This window comes from Solenopsis invicta, chromosome 2 (assembly GCF_016802725.1).
Source record: "Solenopsis invicta isolate M01_SB chromosome 2, UNIL_Sinv_3.0, whole genome shotgun sequence".
Classification (NCBI taxonomy): domain Eukaryota; kingdom Metazoa; phylum Arthropoda; class Insecta; order Hymenoptera; family Formicidae; genus Solenopsis; species Solenopsis invicta.
In genome coordinates, this window is record NC_052665.1 from 13,992,412 (window position 1) to 14,015,912 (window position 23,501).

The 23,501-nt window shown below is 35.8% G+C and overlaps 4 protein-coding genes across 12 annotated transcripts; 2 read left to right on the forward strand and 2 right to left on the reverse strand.

The window, feature by feature from the left end:
- Positions 1-105: 105 nt before the first annotated feature.
- LOC105197375 (sorting nexin-13) lies at positions 106-9,139 on the reverse strand. Of its 5 annotated transcripts, none has more exons than XM_039458571.1 (10): positions 8,831-9,139; positions 6,817-6,929; positions 6,580-6,679; positions 6,420-6,506; positions 6,211-6,335; positions 5,052-5,601; positions 3,255-4,820; positions 2,871-3,059; positions 2,562-2,776; positions 106-2,363 (listed from the first exon to the last, which is right to left on the reverse strand). In XM_039458571.1, exons 1-10 carry the CDS (start codon positions 8,867-8,869, stop codon positions 2,033-2,035), a joined length of 3,315 nt encoding a protein of 1,104 aa, XP_039314505.1. In that variant the 5' UTR covers positions 8,870-9,139; the 3' UTR covers positions 106-2,032. The 5 variants fall into 5 exon arrangements, with proteins under 5 accessions (XP_039314505.1, XP_011161988.1, XP_039314509.1 ...); XM_011163686.3 differs by having other exon boundaries at positions 5,037-5,601; positions 8,831-8,869; XM_011163687.3 differs by lacking the exon at positions 8,831-9,139 and adding an exon at positions 8,417-8,809 and having other exon boundaries at positions 2,033-2,363; positions 5,037-5,601.
- A 46-nt stretch (positions 9,140-9,185) lies between these two features.
- Positions 9,186-16,358, forward strand: LOC105197377 (gamma-tubulin complex component 6). Of its 3 annotated transcripts, XR_005576523.1 has the most exons (17): positions 9,186-9,609; positions 9,680-9,894; positions 9,975-10,222; positions 10,416-10,515; positions 10,581-10,928; positions 10,989-11,099; positions 11,195-11,365; positions 11,434-11,726; positions 11,817-12,036; positions 12,128-12,359; positions 12,443-12,635; positions 12,745-14,404; positions 14,474-14,683; positions 14,758-14,930; positions 15,002-15,274; positions 15,824-15,981; positions 16,087-16,358. XR_005576523.1 is itself a non-coding variant. In XM_011163690.3 (16 exons), the coding sequence occupies exons 1-16, from the start codon at positions 9,417-9,419 to the stop codon at positions 15,849-15,851; spliced, it is 4,668 nt and encodes a 1,555-aa protein (XP_011161992.2). In that variant the 5' UTR covers positions 9,186-9,416; the 3' UTR covers positions 15,852-16,054. The 3 variants fall into 3 exon arrangements, 2 of the variants coding, with proteins under 2 accessions (XP_011161992.2, XP_025986855.2); XM_011163690.3 differs by lacking the exon at positions 16,087-16,358 and having other exon boundaries at positions 15,824-16,054; XM_026131070.2 differs by lacking the exons at positions 15,824-15,981; positions 16,087-16,358 and having other exon boundaries at positions 9,417-9,609; positions 15,002-15,427.
- Positions 15,412-19,856, reverse strand: LOC105197376 (isoleucine--tRNA ligase, mitochondrial). 2 transcript variants are annotated; one of them, XM_011163688.3, is made up of 15 exons: positions 19,419-19,852; positions 19,050-19,172; positions 18,833-18,980; positions 18,562-18,766; positions 18,176-18,486; positions 17,932-18,098; positions 17,604-17,840; positions 17,351-17,523; positions 17,135-17,273; positions 16,905-17,062; positions 16,693-16,836; positions 16,397-16,610; positions 16,075-16,327; positions 15,836-16,017; positions 15,412-15,728 (listed from the first exon to the last, which is right to left on the reverse strand). In XM_011163688.3, the coding sequence occupies exons 1-15, from the start codon at positions 19,629-19,631 to the stop codon at positions 15,495-15,497; spliced, it is 2,901 nt and encodes a 966-aa protein (XP_011161990.1). In that variant the 5' UTR covers positions 19,632-19,852; the 3' UTR covers positions 15,412-15,494. The 2 variants fall into 2 exon arrangements, with proteins under 2 accessions (XP_011161990.1, XP_039314514.1); XM_039458580.1 differs by having other exon boundaries at positions 15,836-16,327; positions 19,419-19,856.
- A 548-nt stretch (positions 19,857-20,404) lies between these two features.
- LOC105197378 (mevalonate kinase) lies at positions 20,405-23,416 on the forward strand. Of its 2 annotated transcripts, XM_039458613.1 has the most exons (3): positions 20,405-20,744; positions 20,872-22,181; positions 22,298-23,416. In XM_039458613.1, the coding sequence occupies exons 2-3, from the start codon at positions 21,201-21,203 to the stop codon at positions 22,553-22,555; spliced, it is 1,239 nt and encodes a 412-aa protein (XP_039314547.1). In that variant the 5' UTR covers positions 20,405-20,744; positions 20,872-21,200; the 3' UTR covers positions 22,556-23,416. The 2 variants fall into 2 exon arrangements, with proteins under 2 accessions (XP_039314547.1, XP_011161993.1); XM_011163691.3 differs by having other exon boundaries at positions 20,405-22,181.
- The last annotated feature ends 85 nt before the right edge of the window (positions 23,417-23,501 follow it).

Genomic DNA, 23,501 nt, shown 5'->3' on the forward strand with positions numbered 1-23,501 from the left:
TACACATCTAAGTATCAAGAGTGTATTTCTCTACAAAAATAGACGTCGTATATATTTGGGATTATAAGGGGGATGCGTTTAGGAGTGAAACCAGGAACTACCCAAGTTATAAATAGTTCCTTTAATAAGTAAACGTGATAAGTGTATGGCATTTTAACATGAGATAGAAATAACGTTTTATACAGACGTACGATAGAATAAATGTACAACAATTTTATACAATTGCGTTTTGTATCTTTAACGAAGGGAATAGTCCTCAAAAATTCTCAGAAGTGTCTGAAGGGCGCCATCGAGACTGCCGGTATGTAATTTTTCGTTAAAAAATAAATAGGTACAGTTCAATCGAATGGCACAAATAAACTTCAATGTAGTCCAACATAAATAATTAAGTATAATGTCGGCGGTAAATTACACGTCTAAATTGATCGCATCCTTCGTGTCACTTTGCATCATCTAGAACTTAAGTAAATTGGTGATGTACGGTGTTCTTTTCTTACGTCTACGTAGTACGTTGCAGTTCAAGGACAGTTGTAAAAAGAATAATTAACTAACTAGCCGGTGTAGCTTAAAATGCAAGTGGAATGTTTCCATGGACCTTATTGCATTCCCCTACGAGGTAATCACAAGGAGTTCGTGAGTTTCTTTTTATGTTACCCTACATTAATACAACGAGAGTAGCAGAGCCCAAGTTATAAACTCGGTTACGCAATTGAAATCCGTATATCGTATTTTTTGGCCACTAGATCACTTAGAATAGTTGCGCACGTCTGAAAAAGTTTTACGTTGCCTGACGCAGTCAGTTATTCGTTGAATATAACTTATCTTGAGGAAATTTTTTTATTGCATTTAGCAAACATAAGGTAAAGTCTTATTATTATTGTACATATTACGTAAAAAACGATCTAAGATCTAACGAGAGAGAAAGAGGCTAAGTAAGCAAGCTGAGTTTAAAGTATACATATAGTCGATTCTTTTATTTATATTATATACGAAATTGTATTAACATTTTAAGATGTTACTTAAGATGCTATTTAATGTTAAAATAAGATTCGACTATGAATACCAGCCTAAGCTTGCTTTTAATATCTTAATTTTTTAGTATTCCAATGTAATTTATATTTTCTAAGACACCTAGAGAGTATCATGTTATCTTTTATTCTTGAAATAATTTACTTATTTCTTGCATTACGTAACGTTTGCAAATCTTTCAAAAAGTTTCAATATTTTAAAGATATTTTTGTCTCATTGGAAATATTTCGAAGTTTTTCAGCGTTGATTAATTAATGAGAAAAACCAATAGGATATAACTTTTCCGACGTGCGCATCGTTGAACGTATAAATCGTCAAAATATGAAAGCGTATGACTTTCGTTTTGTTCCCTGTCGAAAGCTATAGGCGCGACGGGTGTCCAATGCAATGGCAAATATATGCATACTGCAGCTCAGAGGATTGTTTGAAGATACTAAACATTCAATAATATCTTAATAAGCGTAACGATTGACGACCCTTAACCTATTGAGCTTTGCATTCAGCACTTTGAATTTTGTTCTAGAAATAGTAAAATGGAAAATTGTAAAGTCTCTGGACACTAGTATACTAAACACACACTCGTTATTTTATATTAAGTACACGTTACAATTAACATACTATAATACATATGCTATAATTACTATTTTTGAAATAAAAGAAAAATATGAAAAATAGACTTTATAAAAATCAAGGATTTAATTACAAAGAAATAGTATTTTATCAATTTTCAATTATATTTCTCTGTGAAGAAAATAAAGAGTAAAAATGGAATAAGAGCTCAATAGGTTAAAGGCACATATGTATTAAATATGTTTCTTTTATGTTGGACACTTTGTATGAGTATTCTTTAATATTGTAAATCTCTAAGCTATTCAAAAAAAAGAGATGCATTTTATTAAAGATTGATTAATGAAGTCGAAACTTCTAATCCCATGGATTTTTTTCGACTACATAGTCGCTCTCACACCATTGCATTTGGTCATTAGTCCGCCCTGTTCTTCCATCAGGACTTCGCTTTACTCTTATTTCTCACCCTTGGCGAGACCGAATAGAGTTTCCTGAAAAGTGTCACTAGATTGTTCTGCGGAAATAGGGTCTCGACGATACCTTCCAACAGCACGTATAACAGCCGTCTGTTTAGCACGGGCCGCTGAAACAACTCAAATACCCTTAGTAAGCCGCGCCTCGTCGTCTCGCTGCCTATGATATGTTTCAATTCATCCGAGAGACACGAAAGCAAAGCTATCTTGGCTGCCACTCGTGTTCTGTTTTTCATTTCCGTGTCTCGCGGCGGTTTACTCTCGGCCTTCACGCCATTCGGCCAGAAGCTATTCCTGTAAAATGTCATTCATTCTCCTTAATATTAAATTTTGAAATTAAATAATCATACATTAGTTAATGTGAATAAATTTTTTAAATGCTGAATTATACATAAGAATTATTTCGTATAGAAATATCAAAGATATTCTTTAATGAATGCCAATTTTATATGGATTTGTTATGCTTGAAACACATTAACATCATTTACTTACTTGAATAAACGCAAATATCCCGCAACTTTTGATGGACTGGTCATAAACGATACATATTCCACTATTCTTCTATTCACTATATCCCCGAACATTGTACGAATAATTTGACGCAGTAATGTTATGATTCGCCGTCTCAACCATTGATTTCGTACTTTCAGATCAAAAATTTCATCCATTAACAGGAGCATAATTCGCAACGGGATATTGTCATCGGTCTGTGAAAACACAAATTGACATAATTCAATTGATTGACTCAACATCCTAAAAATATGATGCATCATTGCAAAATGGAGTAAAATAAAAAAGTACCTCTGTATCAAGACCGGCACTGACTTTAGTATTCTCATAAAATATACTTGACTTCTTAGGATTGCCAAAAAATTTACTCAGATTGTCCATTACGCCATCCACAGTACTCAACATGTTGTCCGGCATTGTTTTAACCGCCTGCGTGACGCTTTTCATAGACGTCTTTAAGGGATTCATTAAAGTATCTATCTGTATAAAGCAAATATTTAGACAATTAGTTACTTTTAATGTTATGTAAAAATCATTATATAAATCAATAGATGTATATTATTTTATAACTTCTTATATTTTTAGAATTAATTTACACTTTTAAACAAAAATAATTTATTGATTAGATCATAATTAAATAAACAATAACTGATATATCAATATTGATATATTTACCGTTCTTGAGATCTGCCCGCCAGTGACTCCTTTATCGTAATCCCCTTGTTCTAAGAAAGATAACAACATGTTCTGCAATCCCATATGGCCATCCATAATCGCCGGCTTCGTCAGTTGGCACAACCACGCGTTTAACATCAACATTCGTCTTTCCAACACCGTACGTTCCATATTATGAAAAGCCTTTTTCGCGGGGAAAGGTATTTTTGCTAAATCGTAATATTTTTCCTTAATCTTCTGATGCAAATCATAGAAGTCGGAGTATCGTCTGTAGATATGCCACTTCTCCTTGTAGCCCGAATCGTAATTTTTCATGACCGCTACTGCGTATATGCCGTACGTTTTTCCACGATCGCTGACAATGCCAGTTTCTATAATCGTGGCAGTGATCTCGAAGCGACCTTGCTGCAGTTTTTTAATTGCGGTTTGATCGTAATTATTCTCATCCAGTTTAACAATTTGTTCCACATTAGTTTCCACGTCAAACAAAATGTCCTTTTTCTCCCCGATTTGCTCGATCTCCGCAGTAAATCCTGTACGTGTGTTTTTCGCATTTTTGAGATTGCCCATATCCGCATCAACTTCGTCGGATACTCTATTTTCGTTCGCCTCGCCTATGCTCGTTAAACTTGTCGAGGAACTCGATTTCTTAGTGCCGTCCTTCACTACGAGTTTTGTGTCGTCGATTTTGTATGTCTCAGACATTTCCTCCAAAGTATCCAATTCGTTGTTCATGCTGGACAAGCTTATGCTGTCCAAGGATTTTGCGTCGTCTTCGGATACCGGATCCTTCAACAGATCCAGCTCTGCGAGTAGTTTCACATAAGCCAATGATCTTTTGAAACCTGGCAGGAATCTATCCTCAGTCTGTAGTTTCTCGTAGCAACAATTTCGTAGCTCATCAAACCATGTTTCTTTAACCGATTCCATCTTCGTCTTCGTAAGCAAGCTTCTCACTAACGTATCGTCCAGTTGCAGTTTGGGTGACGCTTTGTCGCTAAGATACTGTTGGTAAATCTTCGTGGCTGCTTCTTTTAGATTATCCAGATCTGCATTCTTACGTTTAGCGCCCATTACACCCGAGCCAGATTGAGCACTTTGAATCTTCTGTAACTCAATATCCGATATCTGTTGCTCAGCTGAGACCCGCCATCCATAGATATTTAGGTAAAAGAACAGGTACGCTTCTGCATTAATTGAAGTCATATAATCGATAAAGTAACTGAGCGCAATGTTGTTTTTTAATAATTCATCTAATGGTAAATTAACTAGCTTCTGGCCCGGTATGAGCAATCTGTTCCACTCCGGTTGAGCGCCGATACCGTCTGTTTCCGTTTCCAAGCCCTCCTGCATACCGATGATTCTCGTCTCCAGAATTTTCTTCACGTAAACAAGACTGTTCAGCTGCTGTTTTACCGACAGATCATCTCCGCCCGAATCCTTTGAGCGCAGGTGCGCTATTTCTTCACAAACTATATTTTTTGTCGCCATTAATTCGTCTAAACTGTCCGTTATTCTAATTACTGTTAAAAAGATATCACTTGGTAAACCACCATCCTTAGTACACTGAAATAAAAAAGTCGAAATATTACATATGATTCAGATACAGGTATTAACGCTAAATGCGTGATAAACGTTGAAATAAATTATAAAAACGCAAATAATTTTTTTAATTCAAAAATGAGTTTTTAAATAAATTAAATAAATTTTTATTAACAAATATAGGTTTTATATCTACAAAACTCGTCATCAGAAGTTTCAAGGTATTTAAGTTGTACTAACCAGCCATATACATGCCTGATTAATGTAATCAGGATCAGAGAATAGATCCAATAACGGTCTGATTATAACGTTCACTAACAATTCCCTTAAGACGAATCTCACAGTCAAACAATCGAAGTCCGCCTTGGGTAGCACCAGGTACAACAGGATTTCAGATATTTCGCCTAGGAATTCCAATTCCTGGATGTCGTTCGTGCATACCAAGTCCCTACATATCAGATTATTTTCCATCTGCACCTCAAGATCAAAGAAAATCTTTTCTAGTGATTCGTCCTCCTTATCGTCACCGGACGATTCGATTGGCTCGGTAAGCGATGACAAATTGGGTATATAAAATTTAGACTGCGAGTACCAAGACACGTCGGTCTCGCTCTTATTTCGCCGATGAGTAGGAGTCTTCTTTGGAGTCCCGCCCGACGTGCTCGAGCTGGCACTACCTTTCTGGACCCTGTTCGATCGTAATTGCTTCATCCTCGCACTTGCTTGTCGATATAACCTGACGTGCGAAGCTGCATCGTCAACGAGTCGCGTAGTCAAGTAGGGTATCCAATCGACGCTCTTGACCCTGTTTTGTACATCGATAATATTAGACAATTTTATTTTAATCAATAGTAAATTAAATAGGCCCAGTTTTCAATTTCTTAATATCGCTTAAGGATTTAAAACTTTAATAATGTCTTATAAAATGCACTGATTTTATAATTTATTATTTTTAACTCTCATTACGAACGGCGCGCGCGCGCGCGCGCGTGTGTGTGTGTGTGTGTGTGTGTGTGTGTGTGTGTGCATATATATGCTAAATTAATCATTTATAAAAGGTATACATATACGCCTTTTAAAAATAGAAATCTATTTAAGAAGAATAAAAACTGTTATGTTCAAAAATATTTCTAATTACTATAATAAATTATTTCAAATAAGTTTATGAAAAATAAAAAAGACGAATGTTGTGTAACTGAATCTTTTGCATTGCAGTAACTGTCTCGTACTGTATACTTTATAATTTCAAGTACCAAAAGAGTTAATCAGATTTTCAAAGTGTTAATAAGCATAACAAATATATACTTAGATGCAAAATCTTAAATGAATTTAATAAAATTGAAGAAAGAGTTAAAAAAATACTTTAATTTTAATATAATTAAAGAAAATATTAGTAAAAAATATTTCTACATACCGATTTGCTACGTTGATAGCAATTTTTTGGGCAGTATCTCGAACGGAATAGATAAACTCTTCATCGTCCGTAACAACATTATACCACGGTTCCACATAATCTCTGATCAAGAAATCCAAAATTTCCTAAAAGTAGCAATAAATACATTAAACTAATAATCAGCAAACAATTTGATATTCTTCTGTAAATATTGTTTTATAAATATGTACTTGCAGGGATTCATCAATGATACGACTACCAGTTATTCTTCTATCTAATGTAAATGTCATTCTTTCCCTAGACAGATCTAGAATATACTGCAAACACAACATGGAACATTATGCGATAAATCGCGAATGAGCAGCAAATAATTTTGAAATTTCTAATTACCTGTCGAAACTTTTCAGTCTTCTTAATTAAATCTTCCCTTTCAGATTTAATCACATTGTCGAGATTCGGTGAATACGTTCTATATATACAGATCAATGTCCTGCAACAAGAATATATTTTTTTTATTACTTTTTGGTGTATTTATCATAATTATTTTTCGCAATTTAATATTTGTTATTATTTTAATGTTGTTAAATGTTATGCGATACATCTGTCTTTAATTAAACTTTATCTTACCCTAAAATTAACGCAAGCAAGCAGATGAAAAGTTTTATAATTGTTCCTATGCCGAGGATGTAAGCAAGCAGAATAGCGGCAGCTCCGAGAACGCCATACAATGGAACGTTCATCTGTAAAAATAACAACGATCTATTATCAGGTGATGAACAGACAAATTCCAGAATACGATTCAGAAAAATTAGTGCAGCCATGCTAAATATACACCATAATTATCTTTAGACGTAATCACGAGGTATATTTAGCATAAGTCATGCGCAGATAATGCAGAACAAATGTACTGTTAAGATTTTTCTGGCAACCTATCAGCTGTCTCCTCATGTACGCTTATTAAATAGTAGGGCTTATCACTTCTAACCGAGGTATAGGCAGAGAAATACAAAGGAAAAGACACCAGTAGAGCTTAGTTGGTGATAAGCCAGTAAATACAGATTATCTCAGAATGGAATTTCTTTTGCAAGAGTCATTATTTTGTGTTTAAAATAAGACAATAAAAGCTTAATAAAAAAAAATAATCTTTTACAAATTAATAATAATACAATTTATCAATAAAAATTTAGTAATATATAATATACCACATGTAAAAATATGTAATAAAAACTAATGCAAAACTAAATGTCAAATAAAGCTTCATTATAACGAAAACTGTATTTATTAAGAATAATAATTATATAAATCAGATTTCAATTTAATTAAGTTAATTAAATTGAGATCTGGCTTGTAAATTTGATGCTGTTGGTGAAACTAAATAAATTTGTTTAAAATAGTAAAGGATTTAATAAATGTCAAAAAATTTGTTTTTATGTATAAATTATTTAGAAAAATAATTATTTTCTTTTATAATAGAGAAGTATTTGAACAAACATTACTCATCAGTTTGACAGTTAACAATTTTCAATGAATAATGTTCATTGCACTACAATGTTTACAAAGAAAAAAAATGGAATAAAAAAATTGAATCCATTGAAATATTTTACCATTAAGTTTTTCTAAAATAAATTATATGTTTTTTAATATGCTCATAACTTTAGTAATATTTATACAAAATTTATACAGATTTATAAAAAATAATAATAAAATAGTATAAAATATCAGTTTTGTGAAGAGTAGCGAGGCTAATGAAATTTTATTCTTTCATAAACAATAAACAAATAAATCCACAGATATCGCGAGGAGGTTTATCATGATAAGAATTTGATTGAAATATAATGGTTAAATGATTCATTACAAGTGTGCTCGAGATATAACACTCGAGATACAAAAGTTAAAAAAGGAATTAAAAATACAACTCTCGAGATATAAATCCTTAAACATGTACATACATGTGTGTATGTGTATACATATATGTATACATATATATATGTACATCTTCAAGATATAATTATCAGTTGTAATTGTTGTAATCAGTGAACTATCAGTAAAACAATAGTAGAGAACAATAGTAGAGAACAATAGTAGAGAACAACAGTAGTAAAACAATAATAAAAGTATAAAGAGAATGCTTTGCAATAACATAGAACAACATGTTACGCAACAAGATACACTTTTGTGCAGTTATGCTTCCATTAAAAAAAAAGAAAAAGAAAAAGGAAAAAACAACCTTGCCACTTCTTGCCATTTGTTTCACCTTTATTTCTTACGAGCCTCTATTTTCCACGAACACCTATTCAGATCTATTTGCTATAAATTCCACCGTCACTGACAATTCGTCCTGGGAACCGAAACAAGACTGACATTATCGCACATCCTCACCCCGCACCTATCAATGTCCCGCATGCAAAATAACAAACAACTGTCACATTACTGATACATATATATCTATGCACAGTAAGCGCGCGTCATGCATGCGTGCTCCGGGATCAGAGCAGCAAAGCGACGCGGGAATATCTGACGTGTCTCGAATCATCGTGCAAATGACAAAGAACAGGCGGGGACAGGACACGCAGGTGTCCAGGGTGACGTGCGTCGTCGCGAGGATCGGAGGACTGACCGAAGGGTTTCTCCTTCTACGCACCTTTGGTGATTGTTCGATGGGCCGGCTGTCGTCGTGCATTCGACTACGCGCATATTGCGTGTCCTCGCGGCGACGTGCTCTCACACTCGGCGGACTGGTCAGCTAAGCGACGCTTTATTTACATTCTCGCGGACTACGCGGCTCGATGCGCTGGGCGACACGTCGAACGACACCATGATCTTACGAGCCCGCACGATTCTGCTTCTGCGTGGTCGCGCCTCGCGGTCGCGACGTCCGCTATGTGGCGTTCTTACACTCTTTCACTTACACTATTTATTCTTACACTTACACTTTCTACACTTGTTACTTAGCAACACACTAAACATCTTTTGTTAAAAACATTTACTTCTTTATATATTGTCTGTCAAGGAATGAACACGTTTATAATAAATATCTTTCAATCTCGAATAAAACTAGTGATTTATACATTAAGTCGCTACACGACCATTTGCGACTTCTGCGCCTCTGCGGTGTCTCCATGCGAGTCGCGTTGTTATGGCTGACTATGGCACTATGAAAATAATCGCCGTCTCCCGCGACTCGTCGCAACGGTTAATCAACAATCGCCTCAGGGAGTACTTCGATCATGGATCCAGAACGGGGCGACGTTAACGTCTACGAGCTCGTCACGCAGCTGGTCAGGCACACGTTGCGGAGACATTGCTCCGAGAATGGGAGCTCCTACGTACCGCCCACGAGCGACGACAAGAGAGTGAAGGGCTTTCGCTCGAGAATTTATGAGATATTGTTAAATAAGAGTAGCAAGACGTACAATGAAGGTATATGGTTATTAGATGAAAGGCACAGAATTAAATCTTTTAAATGCACTTTATTGATTCACAATTACAGGGAGCGCAGCCGATTCTAAGGTTGATCCCTTAGTGGAGATCTTGAAGCATGCCTTCGTGCTCAAACTGTCCCTGAAACGCATGTCGCAGGCGAAAGAATTAGAAAATTTGATAAGTGAGCTGTACATTCAGGAAAATAACACAGACACTGTAATTTCTACCTTACAGCTACTGGTAGAGCTTAAAAGCTTCCAGACTGATGCAGGGGCTGCATTGGTATCTATTTTGCTTATTCTGGTTGTACAATCAGTTTTCAGAACTTACGCTAAAGTTAACGTAAATAAAATTTTATTTAGGATGTATTTCATTATGGCAAAACTAGTCCCTTCTTGCCTGAGGATGTTATTTCTGCAAATGGTGTACCAATGTTTCAAACATATCCCATTGAATCTTTTATGCTGCCGGAGAAATTCGAGGCGATGCTGGGCGTACACCAAACCGGCCAAACTTGTACCAAGCAAGATACAACAGCCAATTTTGTTAGTAGAATATCTTTTGAAAATCAACGTGTATCAAAATCTGTCCTAGGGATCCAAATGATTAGGTATGATTATATTGGTAGTGGGCTTTGTTTTCTGTACTTACAAGATCACTACACCAGTCGAACAAATAAGGTATAAAACCAATAATGAATCTATATTAAGTAAAGCAACTATTTAATAGTTACTGATGATTGTTCAATGACTGAGGTAGTGACCCTATGCTCCTTATGGATTCTTTATTATATTTTATTTTAGGTCTAATAATGAGATTGAAATGACTCCTTGCATATCGAGCTGTACTGAGAATACAGAGAAACAATGTAACATGGTTGTTCCCTTTTTAACGCGTATTATGGTAAGATACATATATTTCGTATTTTTTTATACACGTTTTTACATGAATCTTGTTTTTTTCATCAGGTTGAACAAACAAATAAGGTATATTTGTCTACACAAAGATTTATATCAAATATGACTTTACCCTGTGAATGGATAAAGTCTGTAGCTAATCAAAATAAGAATCATTTCTGCCCTGTGCTGTTAGACAATTCCGATCGTAGCTTTACAAGCGAATCAAAAAGCGTCGGGAGCGATTTATGGGAAAATGTACAATTTTTCGACGACCCAGTCTCTAAATTACGAACATGGGAATCTCTCGGAGCACCAGAATTTTCCAAACAATCACTGTTTGTCACCGATATGCCGGAGACTGCGTTGCACCTAGCGAGGATAAGACAAACAAGTATTTTATCACTGCTGCCAAAGAAGGTAAAAACGATGACGCCTGTGCAAATATATCATGCAAAAATTGTTATCTTTCTGTTACAGATAATGTATTCCATATCCCTGATGTCGGAGGTTTCATTTGAAAAATTTTTGTCGGACGTCAAGCTGTTATTATTTGGTATAGATTCAGACTCCTTTAGATATGATACCGTGGTACGTGGATTTAATGAATCACTGTAGCTACGTACTAGCAAACATACTAGCTGTCCGTTTTATATGCCATATAAGTTATGGTAATGCTATTTCAGACAGGATTTAAATTGGAGGAAAACATTATTGTGCACGGGATAAGTTCCGAGACATTGAGGATCACCTGTCGAGAGGCGATTTGTTGGGGCAACAGTTTCAGATCTCTATCTCACCTCGTCATGCCCGACCCACAAACGGGTAAATTACAGCAGAACGGTCTCATATTCAAGGTATATATATATGATTCTTTCAGTACGCATTGTTCATTTTTTTCTAATCACATGCGACACCATTACAGGCAATGTGCACCAATATCAAAGAGCTGCTCCTTTACTATCGCTCAGCGTTACAAAGTATTCTTAATAAACACAAATTTCATGGATTGTTGAGCCTGTTCAAGCAGATTCGTCCGCTGGCGCATTTAATCGTAGAAGTCGCGAGAATGTGCGGCTGTAGCGCGAATCAATGCACCTTGGGTAGCGGCAGTGGGATTCTGACGCATATTTACAAAGAAGTGACCAAGGTCACCAATCCAAAGATTGCATTAGTGTTTTATTCCATATTAAAATCCTGCTGCGAAGTCTACTTTCGGTGAGAAAACATTGTATCACTTTTTTTGTGTTGTTCACAAAAAGACGAGAAATGTTAACTCGGACGAATGTTTATTAATTATTCTCATAGTTTCTTGCAAAACTGGTTGTTCGAGGGGACGTGCGAAGACGTTTATGGAGAATTTATGATTCAAGCGCGGTCTCACTATCTACGAAAGAGAGGACGGAAATTTTGGACGGAGAGCTTTATGATTGATACCGAATCGGTACCTGGTTTCTTATCCGAGCTGTCGGAGTCGATACTACAATGTGGAAAGACGTTACGGCTCTTAAAAACTTGTAGTCCAAAGGTCATTACTTTTCATCAATGAAGTTTGTTAGAATTTTCAGTGATTTTTAATCATGAATCAATGAAAAGATCTCCCACTGTTTGCACTTTAGAATCCCGTATGCAACGTGTCTCTCCATGCTCAACCGGAAGTAAGGGTCTGCTTAAGCGTATTTATGCTGCGGGAGCAGTTGTTGAGGTGCCAGGAATATGAACGTAAAGGTGAGGAAGCATTGGGACCAATCGTATCTCTTTTGTCCGCGATTCAAGATGAGAAGAAAGCCGAGCGGGAAACAGCTGAACTCGTAATACGCGCGCAACAGGAAACATTATTGAGGCTGAATGGTAATATTCTTAGATCTTGCATTTTATCGTATTCTCAAATCGAAGGTATACGTGTTTAACAACTTCCGTGATACTTCTTTTAGAGGAACGCAAGGAACTTATCATGAAGGCCGCGCAGAGTAAACGAAAATTACTGCAAGAATTGAAGCAACAAGCAGAAGCGAGCGCCTTGAATAAGGAAAGGGAAAAAGAAAATGAAATGTTAGCTGACAAATTGTTACTTGAAAGGATTAATCGAGAGCACGAAGAAATACGGGAGCAACAACAGGCTGAACGGTAAGATTTAATATTTTTAATTACTTAAAAATGATCGCCATAGATTTATCTCTATTTATCGCCATAGAATTATTTTACTATGCCATAAATTATTTTCTTCTTGATTTAGGGAAAATCTTGTAAACTATTACGAGAAATTAACCGCCGATATAGAAAGCAATCGTGCGCGATCCATCTGGCGAAAGGCGAGGATGAGTCATTTCGAAAGACGAGTGGAATTTTTGAAATCTGTAAAGAGGCTTGATAGAGAAATGTCAGAAAATGCCGTCACACCAAATTCTGATGAAAACACAACAGTTGATATTGATAAACAAAATAAAAATACAACATCCGAAGTAGCTGTATCAAATCAGGATGAAAATAGCAACTTTGCGGAAAATGAACTATTGGCTGTAATTGCAACAGATGTTTGCGAGCAGAACAATCTTAAAGAAAATCTTTTAAACGCCGAATGTTCGAATATTTCGCCTGTAAAAAATTGTGAATCTAATAAAGCATTCGATAAGGAAATTACAATAAATAAGGATTCCCTCACGACAGCGGATACGCAAGACATACATTCTCCACAAGAATCTCTACCATTAAATTACAAGATCTACAAGAAGAATAACGAGAGGAGTAACTTGCAAGATTTCCTGCGTGACGAAGCAATGAAAAGTATCCATACTATAATGAATAGCGATGGTAAGAAGGCGAGTGCGCTCAATACTCGTTTAAATAATATTTTGGAAACCGACAAGGTGACTGAGAGAATTATTGGTATTAACAGGCCTAAATCTTTAGCTATCGAGAGAATAGACAATATGACCACTGCACAAACCAATAAACTGAAAGTTCTAATGCAAGAGTATGGTATGACCCCGAACAACAATGAGCTCAGTGCGATACTCGCAGACAATCAAGAAATTATTGATCGCGCAAATACAAACGGCAATAACCAAATATTAATCGATAGCGAATCTAGTTCGGATAATATGAAGGAAAACGTGAATAATAACGTTCTTTTTCCAATAACTAATATCAAACTGCCGGAAGAAACAACAAACGTGCACGGGCCTATGAATGACGAAGAGTGTTCAAATAGAACTAACAATGCAAATAATGAAGCACAAGAACCAATAGTGAATAATACGCAACAACAGAATAATATAGATACGCCGATGTCGTGTACTACCGATAATTTTACTACTGCGTCGTGTCATACTCCTTTGTCGCAAATGCCGAACAGCGACGATATGTATGTTTCAAACGCCGGTCAGGAAGTCTCATCTTTATCAGACATGAAGTCGATCACAGAAGAGTGCTTCGAGTCTCCAATGAGCAGTAATTTCAAGCTGCCGAATCTGTTCGGTGTTAATTTCGACATGAAACCGTTAGCCGCACCCTCGTCTTTGACTATAGCCGACGTCGAGATGATCGACCAAACGTCCCTTCAAGTGTATTTGGAGAAATCCATCATCATTCCTCTGCAGATACAAACTGGGCTCGTTAACAACGCGATCATTAAATATCTGGTGAACGAGCACAATATGCTTTCGCACTTGCACAGTTTACGTAGTTACTTCTTTCTATTGAACGGCGAATTCGCGAAGAGTCTAACGGACTCGCTTTATTCGCGACTCTATACGATATCCACACCAATCGAGCTCTTCAATTCCGCTACCCTCACGAATCTTTTAGAGAAAGCACTGATGAACTCGCTTAGCAATAATTATGCCAACTCGGAATTGTTGACTCTTTCTGTCGTCGACAAACCATGCCAGTTATACGTAAGTGCAATCATCCATATTTCCAGCTATATTTATTCGCTCCGATACTAATAATAGTGTTCCTTGCAGATTTCAGATCCAAATGTCTTAGAATGTCTTTGTCTCAACTATAAAATATCATGGCCACTGAATATTATCTTGGATGACACAATGATGCTGCAATACAGCAAAGTGTTTAAATTTTTAATAATGATTGGCAGAATGTCATGGGTATTGCAGGAAGACTTTAATATAATGAAGATGGAGCGTAACGCAGTTAATTCAGAGCAATATCACAAGGTAAGCCATCTATCGTAGATATTGAAAAAACGTTAAGGAATTATTTTCTTATTGATTTTGTTGCTTGAACACAGTTGCAGTTATACAGGCACTCTATGACACAATTTATGAATGCTCTTCATAATTACCTGACGTGTAACGTGCTACACGCAAGTTGGAGCGAGTTTGAAAAGGATCTGCAGAACTCTCGGACAATAGATCAGATCTATCTCTCGCACATGATCTATATTAAAAGGATACTTTCAAGGTAGTTTCGCCTGCATTCCATTGATTTTCCACGAGAACAAAAACATGTAACTCACAGTGTTCTAATTTCAGGTGCATGCTCAATACGCGCGGAGAAAAGATGCGTGTCTGCTTGATCACTATCTTTAAAATCATACTAAAGTTTCATAATCGCTTAAGATCGCAAGCTTGGTCGGTCGGCAGCACGAATCGGTACAGCCATCCGAATTTCAAAAGCTTGGAACAGATGTACCAATCGTTCTGCGAGTGGCGAGCGTACATGGCACACGTCGCGCATAAAGCGGCCACCAGCGGATATCAGCCGCATCTAATGCATTTTCTTAATGCTTTGAATATCAATCACATGTACGATTTAACTACAAAACAGTAATAGCACTGTGATTAAATTCCGTCGTGTCTTCTTTTTTGATCGATGTATTGAATGTAAAAAAATGTTAGTTAATCTCTTTCGTAGATATCAGAATTCATTAAAAATGATTTAATTTTCGAAAAAAAAGAGTTGCTCTTTTATATTTATTTATTTAGCAAAAAAGCGATAGTTAAGAAATAGTCAACCACTCTACGCTTACACGGATATCGATGATACATTCGCCACATCAAGTACCTTAACGCAACGACTGCAAAGGCCATTCTTATCTAATTCAGGATATCGCCTGCACCTTTGGCAAAGCATTTTTTCAATATTATGTAATTCAATCTGCGTCTCGGTTATTGTGGGTGATTCTATTAATGTAATTGACGAAAGTTGCAAAATTTCACATAATTCCGAGGTAGAGGATTCCTGATCTTTTTGAAGCATCTGCAAAAAATAAGAAGATACGACTTATAGTAATCACGTTTAATCAAACGTTATTAGAGACTAATGTAATTTATGATTTATGGAATCCTTCACAGAAAATCCCTCACAGAGAGCGATTCATAGTCGTCCTTCGAAGCCTTTACGGTGCCCGACAATTCCCATGTGTTACGATCAGCCAATGTGTTCACCTTGCTCCTCAAACTTAGAGCTGTCTCTACGCGCCTAGCAATTTTCGGTTGATGCCACGTTTCCGGTACTTTATATTCAGTATGATACAACGGCACTGACGCTGCAAATAATACGAGGACAGTAATACAATGTGAAAACCGTTTTCTCATTATATTACCCAAATTTTCAGGGTGGTACAGCCACACTTCTTCCACTAAATGCGGGACGATTGGCGCGATAGATCTCGCAAGTACAGTCAGGGTACCACGTGTTACTTCTACCGCAGCCAGACGCGTTGGGGACGCTGCTTCGTCACAGTAAAGTCTGTCTTTAATCAAATGGCAATATACCGGCGACACGGTATTTGCCAGAAAATTCGTTACCAATTTACATACGTGGTGATACACATAATTGTCATATAAGTTTTGAATCTGTAAGATAAAAGATCAAAATTATGGATAACGTCATAGTTCTTAAATATTCTCATGCCTTTTAATTACCTCTTTGTTATACTGATGCAGAGCATGCAGCATATATTTGTCAAGGTAGAGGTATTCTGGTTCGATTGTGATTCCTTCGCTATACGAATGTAAGACACCTAACAAAAATCGTAAAACTAAGCGTAATTTTTGTATAGTTTCGTGACTCTCACGCAACAACGCGGTCGTGACCGGAACCTGGCTATGTTGACATCCATGACTAGCTACCCACCATCTATTACAATTCCTCTTTATTAATTTCAGGTATTTCCAGAGATTTTATTGCGATTTTGAATCAGTGAATATTTTTTACTGACCTTAGAGTATCGACGCCATACGCCGGATCATTACTCAAATTTTGTCCACCTTTGGTAATTATTTCGGGATTTATGACGTTTCCAACTGACTTTGACATCTTCGAGGCTTTATCATCCACCGCAAATCCATGCACGAATAATGCGCTTTGAAAAGAAGAATATAAATAGATATGTAAAAGAGCCGCTATTTAATTTGACATTGCTTGAGCTACCTGTAAGGAGAACGTTCTTGAAGAGCAATGGATGTTAGTAATGATGATTGAAACCAACCGCGAAACTGATCCATTCCCTCTAAATACAAATCTGCTTTATGTTCCGGCAAAACGGCTGACCACGAAAGACCGCTATCCAACCAGATATCCATGATATCCTTTAAGAAATGCAGTCATGCATTACTAACATTCGAGAGAGTCTATTAAAAGAAATTATTGATTGTGCGTACAGTTCCCTTTTCCAAATCGCCTATATCGTCGTTCAATTCCTGCCGAAGTTCGCGACCCATTAATTTCTCGATTGGCAGCTCCCACCAATAATCGGTACCATGTCGCTCCATCAACCTGCTTAATCTCTCGATCCATTTTCTACAATACGAAAGTACGCGTAATCCTATTCTTGTATCATGAAACTTATTAATTGTATTGCGAATCAGCAAAGTCACCTGCTCGTGTACGTATCACCGGTTCGTTTATTGTGCAATACCGGTATTGGCGTTCCCCAGGCCCGTTGTCGGGAAATGCACCAGTATGGTCGCTGCTTAACTTGAGCAATCAACGCGTTCAAATACGACGTTCTATTTTGCTCCGGGTATATCCTTATATTCGCGATGCTGTCCTTGCGTAAAAAAAGACGTAAGTACGCGAGTGATGAATGCGTAGTAACGTATCTGATTCAGAAAGATTCGGTTGACTTACAATCGCCTTTTCCTTGATGCACTTTATGTCTATGAACCATTGGTGACTCGCGCGGATGATCACAGGTTTCTTGGTTCGCCAATCATACGGGTAGCTGTGTGTAATCATATCGATGTGCAACACGTCTTCACCGATACGTTGCAAGATTTTATTAGCGCCATCGCTTAGGACATCTAAGCCAGAAAATTCTTCGCCCGCTTCTTTGGTGAAACATCCGTCCTCGTCTATCAAAGATAACTATAGAAACAGTGCGGATAGAGACTCATTAAAATCGTACAATGCAACTGATTAGAATAATATACAAATTACATTGTCACTGATAGCTTACTACTGGTATATTATTCTCAATTGCGAGAAGAAAATCCTCGGGACCGTGCGCGGGAGCTGTGTGAACTAATCCAGTACCAACATTGGTTGTAACGTGAGGCCCAGGCAAGAATGGCAAACGTTGTTTGGTAATAGGATGAAAATACTTGATTTCGCCCAATTCTCGCCCTGTTAATAAACCATCTTTCATTTATTACTCAAATGCTATATATTTTTGAAAATATTTAAATGTAACTAAGTATTACCCATAATGGTTGTAATCAATTTTAACGGACCGAGCTTCTGCTCAATACTTGCTAAACACTCTTGTGCAAGAATATACAGATTTTTCGAATTGTCTTCCACAATGCAATATACAACGTCATTCGAGAAAGCTATAGCTTGATTAGCCATTAATGACCACGGTGTAGTGGTCCAGATAACAGCATAGAGTAGTTTATTCACCAAATCCTTTAATCTCGAGGTTAATGTATCTGCGTCAAGTCGCATGCGAACAATAACACTTTTGCTCTCATGAGACTCATTGTATTCCAATTCCGCTTCTGCTAATGCTGTTCTATGATTATTGAAAAGAAAACATTTAAAGATTAAATGAATCTTTAGAATCGATTTGTATGAATGTTCCTAGTACCTGGAGGACGGTGACCAGTGTACTGGTTTAAAGGCTCTGAACACAAGCCCTTTGTCATACAGATTTATAAATTGTTGCATCTGATTCTTCACGTACGAGGTGTGATTCGTGAAGTAACATCCTGATTCATTCCAATCAGCCATAATGCCCCACGATGTAAAAACTTGTCGTTGTTTCGCTATAGCTTCACTAGCAAATCTTCTAGCTGTAATACAGTGAATTTTAGGAATTTACATACTGCATCTCGTAATGTTTACATTTCTTAACATACCTTTGCGACGAATCTCTAAGGGATTATCATCTTTTGTATTGCTAAGCACTTTCTGTTCAATTGGTAAGCCATGACAGTCCCAACCTGGGATATAATGCACTCTTCTACCTGTTATAATCTTGCTTCTTAACGTGATATCCTTAAGGACCTAAATGAACCATAAGCAAATATCAGTGTAAAAAGAATGTTCTGTGAAAAATTCTTCATTAACAAAAACCTTGTTAATAGCGTGACCCATGTGTAGCTCTCCGTTCGCATACGGCGGCCCATCGTGCAAGATAAAGTCTGGTCCCTCAAGATTCTGCCTCTGCCAGTTGTACAATTCCAAGAAGCCGCATTTCTATTGCAAAAACATCGAAAAATTATTATTATTATTGAGATTAAATTATTATTGTTTTATACAATTAAATCATAATACGCAGAATTTACGCAGTCTGCGACATTATTTAAATTATGATGCCAGGTACAAAATTCTATTCAAAAACATAGAAGTCACAACATTAACGTGCAAATCAAATGGTCTTCTCGAAACGCGAATATTCCCATTTAAAGATTAAATAAAAAAAAAAGTAAACGGAGAATTCACCTCTATTAAATAACTATCCATCTCCACCCGTTTCCCGCCACCGAGTCGCGCCGGGAAATTGGTCTGCGGCAGCAGCACAGTTTTCGTATAGCTTTGCTTCGCGGCACTCTTCATACTCCTCAGCCACATGGCACGGTAGAATTCCGTGTAAGTCCGCAATGTAAACCCGGTCGTCTTAAACAATCGCCTCATCCTCGCGCGAAGTATGGACATTATTCAAATACAAAAAAACAATCCGCTTCCACCTTACGTTTCCTAACCTTAGCACCTTTACACACCGAGCCTGTTACGCCATTTTTAAATGCCATAATCTCGTCGATTTTACACGCATGTGCAACACGAGATTTGATTTGCACGGCTCGCTATCGATAAGTCGCGAGGTATCGAGATTTCATTGTGAGATTTAAAAATCTTCCAATATATTACTCGTATTTTTTATATGTATGTTTTTGTTAACTTTAATTTTAATAGAATCTTTAATAGAAATGAGAGATACTTTTAACAAATAACACATAGACGTCTTACAAATTAAGTGTTTGTAATTACGTTTGTATATCTTACGTATAATTTATATGTATACGTCATATGTAGCTAAGAAAATTTGTTTCAATAAATGTGCAAAGGATGAAATATTGTTAGGTTCTTTTAGATATGTAATTGATTTTTATATCAATAAGCTCATTAGAAATGTTCACAAAAAAAAAAGAACAACGACAAGTTTATTTACACTTTTGTGTCTCTGTTATCATTAATTCTTGAGCTTATCGATTGTATTACGTGATATTGCTTATCAGAAATTGAATACGAAAATACTTCTTTGAAATAGTTCTTTCTTGCAACATTTTTACGTATTTTAAGTGAATTGAAAATTTAAGCAAATTAAAAAGTTAAAAATTAAAGTTAATTTATATAAAAATATTGTGAAAAATAATGATAAAAAAATTATTTGTATACATTATATATATATATATATATATATATATATATATATATGTGCATAAATTTACAACAAATGATATTTAATTTAACCATCTCTTGTTAAATAAGTCTATTGCTACAGCGACATCAAATATTGTGTTTACATTTATATGTATTCTGTTTGCGTGTATGTGTCATCTGAATATCACTGACTAAGTTCATATGAAGAATAACAATATTTTCCGCATTCCTTTAAACGTCGCTCTAGAAAGATATTGTTCGAAGTATATTACGTGTAAAAGTTAATAAAGTGAGAGATCAAGTCGATAGATATTAAATTTCTAATTGCTAAATTTTAACTGCCATATTGATCTGTTTCAAAGGAAAACCTTGCCTGTTACGTCATAGGTAACGTATTATTCTCAGATTAAGCATTAATATATTTTCTGTTATTTTAAAATTCTGTTCTTAATATAAATTTCGTGATATAAATCATACAAATAATCCAAAATGCATTGTCCTGGCTTGTTCATAGAAAGAAATGAAGATAATTTGAATCGTCTACTAAGATCAGGAAAAAAGGAGAACTCAGCAGCCGACCATCGAATCTTAATTATTAGATCTCCTTCACGCACAGAATCCGATTTAGTAACAAGTTACTTTTGTCACAACCAGAATTATTTACGATTATTACGTTTGTCATTTATATAACACGAAAAAACCGATAAAAATTATCTGCGCGCAATCGTCTCGTTTTACATTTGCGAAAATAACGACTAATCTGACGCAAAATCTGATTTCTTACGTTCTATTATTCAACATTAAGTTAGGATCTCAAAAAAAATTTATTTTCATAAAAAAAGTATGTTCAGATATCAAGTAACTGCACCAGGCACGGTAATGCTGCACGGAGATTCTATGGGACATAACAAAACTTACGTGACAGCCAGCTTAGACATGCGTACCACACTCAAATTTCATTCGTTTCATACTCCAGATACTGAAATAAATTACATGGAAATCAATTTTTTCGGTATCAACTTGCACGTGAAAATACCTTTACACATATTTATTCAGTACTTCTATGAAACAAATGTTTCTGCTGAAGAAGAATTCAACTCCATAGCTAGCTTTAGATGGCTGTATGATTTAGTAAAAAGTTTTGTTGACACGTTAAGTGGCTATACAGGCATATACGAACCCAACAACCACGCACATCGGTTAAGCTTACAAACGTTTTTCTTCCTCCTCGTTCTTATCGGCTGCAGAGAAGACATGACTGTAGATATATCTTTCAAAGTGGAACTGTGGACGGAATTGATAATTGGTGAAGGTCTTGGCAGTTCAGCATCGTTCGTAGTATGTCTCGCGACATGCTTTTTGCATTGGTCTCGTCTGCAGAATGACTCTGCTTTCCATAACTTCAAATCTCGCAATCTGCAGAAGATCGCGCATTACTCTCATATTTGTGATGCCATGATATTCAATTCATCGACCAGTGTAAGCAGCGTCATGACATCCACGTACGGTATGATACAAGGATTCGATAAGAAAACGCCGGTATCAAGGATTTGTTCTGATTTGCCAAACATGAAGATCCTGCTGGTCTGCTCGAATGTTAGCCAAAAACCAACAAGCGCGCGAAGCATGCAAATGGCGATGTTGAACAATTCATCTTCATCCAGCAATTCCATTCTGAATATTATCAATGCTGCATCGAGAGAGTTTATTAAAATGATTATTCAGTTGGATAACAAATATAACTTAATAAAGAAGAATAGTCATAACAAGGAAACTATTATAAATGTTAACTATATTCTGAGAAAAGATTACGAAAGATTATGGGTAAGTTTTATTCTATGAACTTAAACATAAATTTGTTTGTACGTGGCTATCTTTTAGAGATTCTAATACATAGTTATCTACTGGAAACTTTAATCAACTTTTGATCCACTTTGCAGAATCTCATCCACATGAATCAAGGATTACTACAGGCATTAGGCAAGTCGCATCCAAACCTGGATATTATTTGTGCAATTGCCCAAAAGTTTTCTTTAGCGGCGAAGCTCACGGGTAAAGGCGAAGGTGGATTCGCGTTTATTACTCTATTACCGAATACCACAGATGAACTGATCGATCGCCTTTTAATTGAACTCAAATTGTATAATTTCTTCGGTAAGGTAACCACTTTGTGTTGCAGCGGAGTGACAGTTGATTAGGACGTTGATGTCGACCATTAATATAAGCAGCTAAATATGAACAATATGTGTTAAGATAACCAGGGTTCGGAATTAACATGTTACTAATAACGCTACTATTACAATTATATTATTTTTTTGTAACGGACTGATAACGACGTTACTTCTTTTCTTGTAATTTATAATGGTAACGTAGACTGCTTTCCTTTTGAAAGATATAAATTGACATAAATTAATACACAGCAATTTAATGGAACGCAATATACTTAGCATGTGTATAAACTTCATCTTTTATGATATTTATTTTCAAAAAAAAACAAAAGTTATAAATTATAAAATATAAATCGTCATTAACCATTACAAAGTACATAATAACTTAGTAATTGTAATTTCTTTTATTATTAAATGTGATTAACAAACAATTTAAATTTTATACATATACATATACATATGTATTCAAAGATTCAAATAGAATACTGAGAGGTGGTTTGCAGATGCGTTCTAATAATTGTTTAACGATAAAAGAAATACACTTCAACTATTCTCTCGAATAGAGTCGAAGGCTGTTTATTGAGTTTGAACCAAATTGTAAATGGTAATAAGCGATGTGTCGATTTGCATCAAAAGTATTGACTATGTTTCTTAAAAGAAAAACAGTCGTAATTACACTTTTTCAGTAACGTAACGAATTTAGATCCTTTTATCGTTACTTTTCACTTTTTTTGAACTTATTCATGACATAATTTCCGTTGTCTATATGTATTCAATCTTTACTGATAGCGTTTACGAATAATTTCAAGATATCATGACCAATCATATTGCCATACAGTTTAAGAACAATTTTAAGTTCGAAATTATTGTATTAAATTTTTACACACAAGATTGAAGGTGTAAAATGATACAAATTTCGCCATGTTTATAAATTTAATAAAAATCAAAATTTTCTTATCTGTATTTTGAGCATTTT

Bases quoted from the DNA above. Each gene is read 5' to 3' on its own strand.
- LOC105197377 (XM_011163690.3), top strand. From the start codon at position 9,417: ATGGATCCAGAACGGGGCGACGTTAACGTCTACGAGCTCGTCACGCAG. The intron at 10,516-10,580 runs GTAAGATACATA...TTTTTTCATCAG, and splicing joins CCTTTTTAACGCGTATTATG to GTTGAACAAACAAATAAGGT. The intron at 14,684-14,757 runs GTAAGCCATCTA...GCTTGAACACAG, and splicing joins ATTCAGAGCAATATCACAAG to TTGCAGTTATACAGGCACTC.
- LOC105197376 (XM_039458580.1), bottom strand. From the start codon at position 19,631: ATGTCCATACTTCGCGCGAGGATGAGGCGATTGTTTAAGACGACCGGG. The intron at 18,767-18,832 runs GTATGTTAAGAA...ACTGTATTACAG, and splicing joins CTTAGAGATTCGTCGCAAAG to CTAGAAGATTTGCTAGTGAA. The intron at 17,063-17,134 runs GTACGCACAATC...CATTTCTTAAAG, and splicing joins GCGATTTGGAAAAGGGAACT to GATATCATGGATATCTGGTT.
- LOC105197378 (XM_011163691.3), top strand. From the start codon at position 21,201: ATGTTCAGATATCAAGTAACTGCACCAGGCACGGTAATGCTGCACGGA. The intron at 22,182-22,297 runs GTAAGTTTTATT...TCCACTTTGCAG, and splicing joins AAGATTACGAAAGATTATGG to AATCTCATCCACATGAATCA.
- LOC105197375 (XM_011163686.3), bottom strand. From the start codon at position 8,869: ATGCACGACGACAGCCGGCCCATCGAACAATCACCAAAG. The intron at 6,930-8,830 runs GTGCGTAGAAGG...TTATTTTTACAG, and splicing joins CCATCGAACAATCACCAAAG to ATGAACGTTCCATTGTATGG. The intron at 6,680-6,816 runs GTAAGATAAAGT...TTCTTGTTGCAG, and splicing joins TTGCTTGCGTTAATTTTAGG to GACATTGATCTGTATATATA.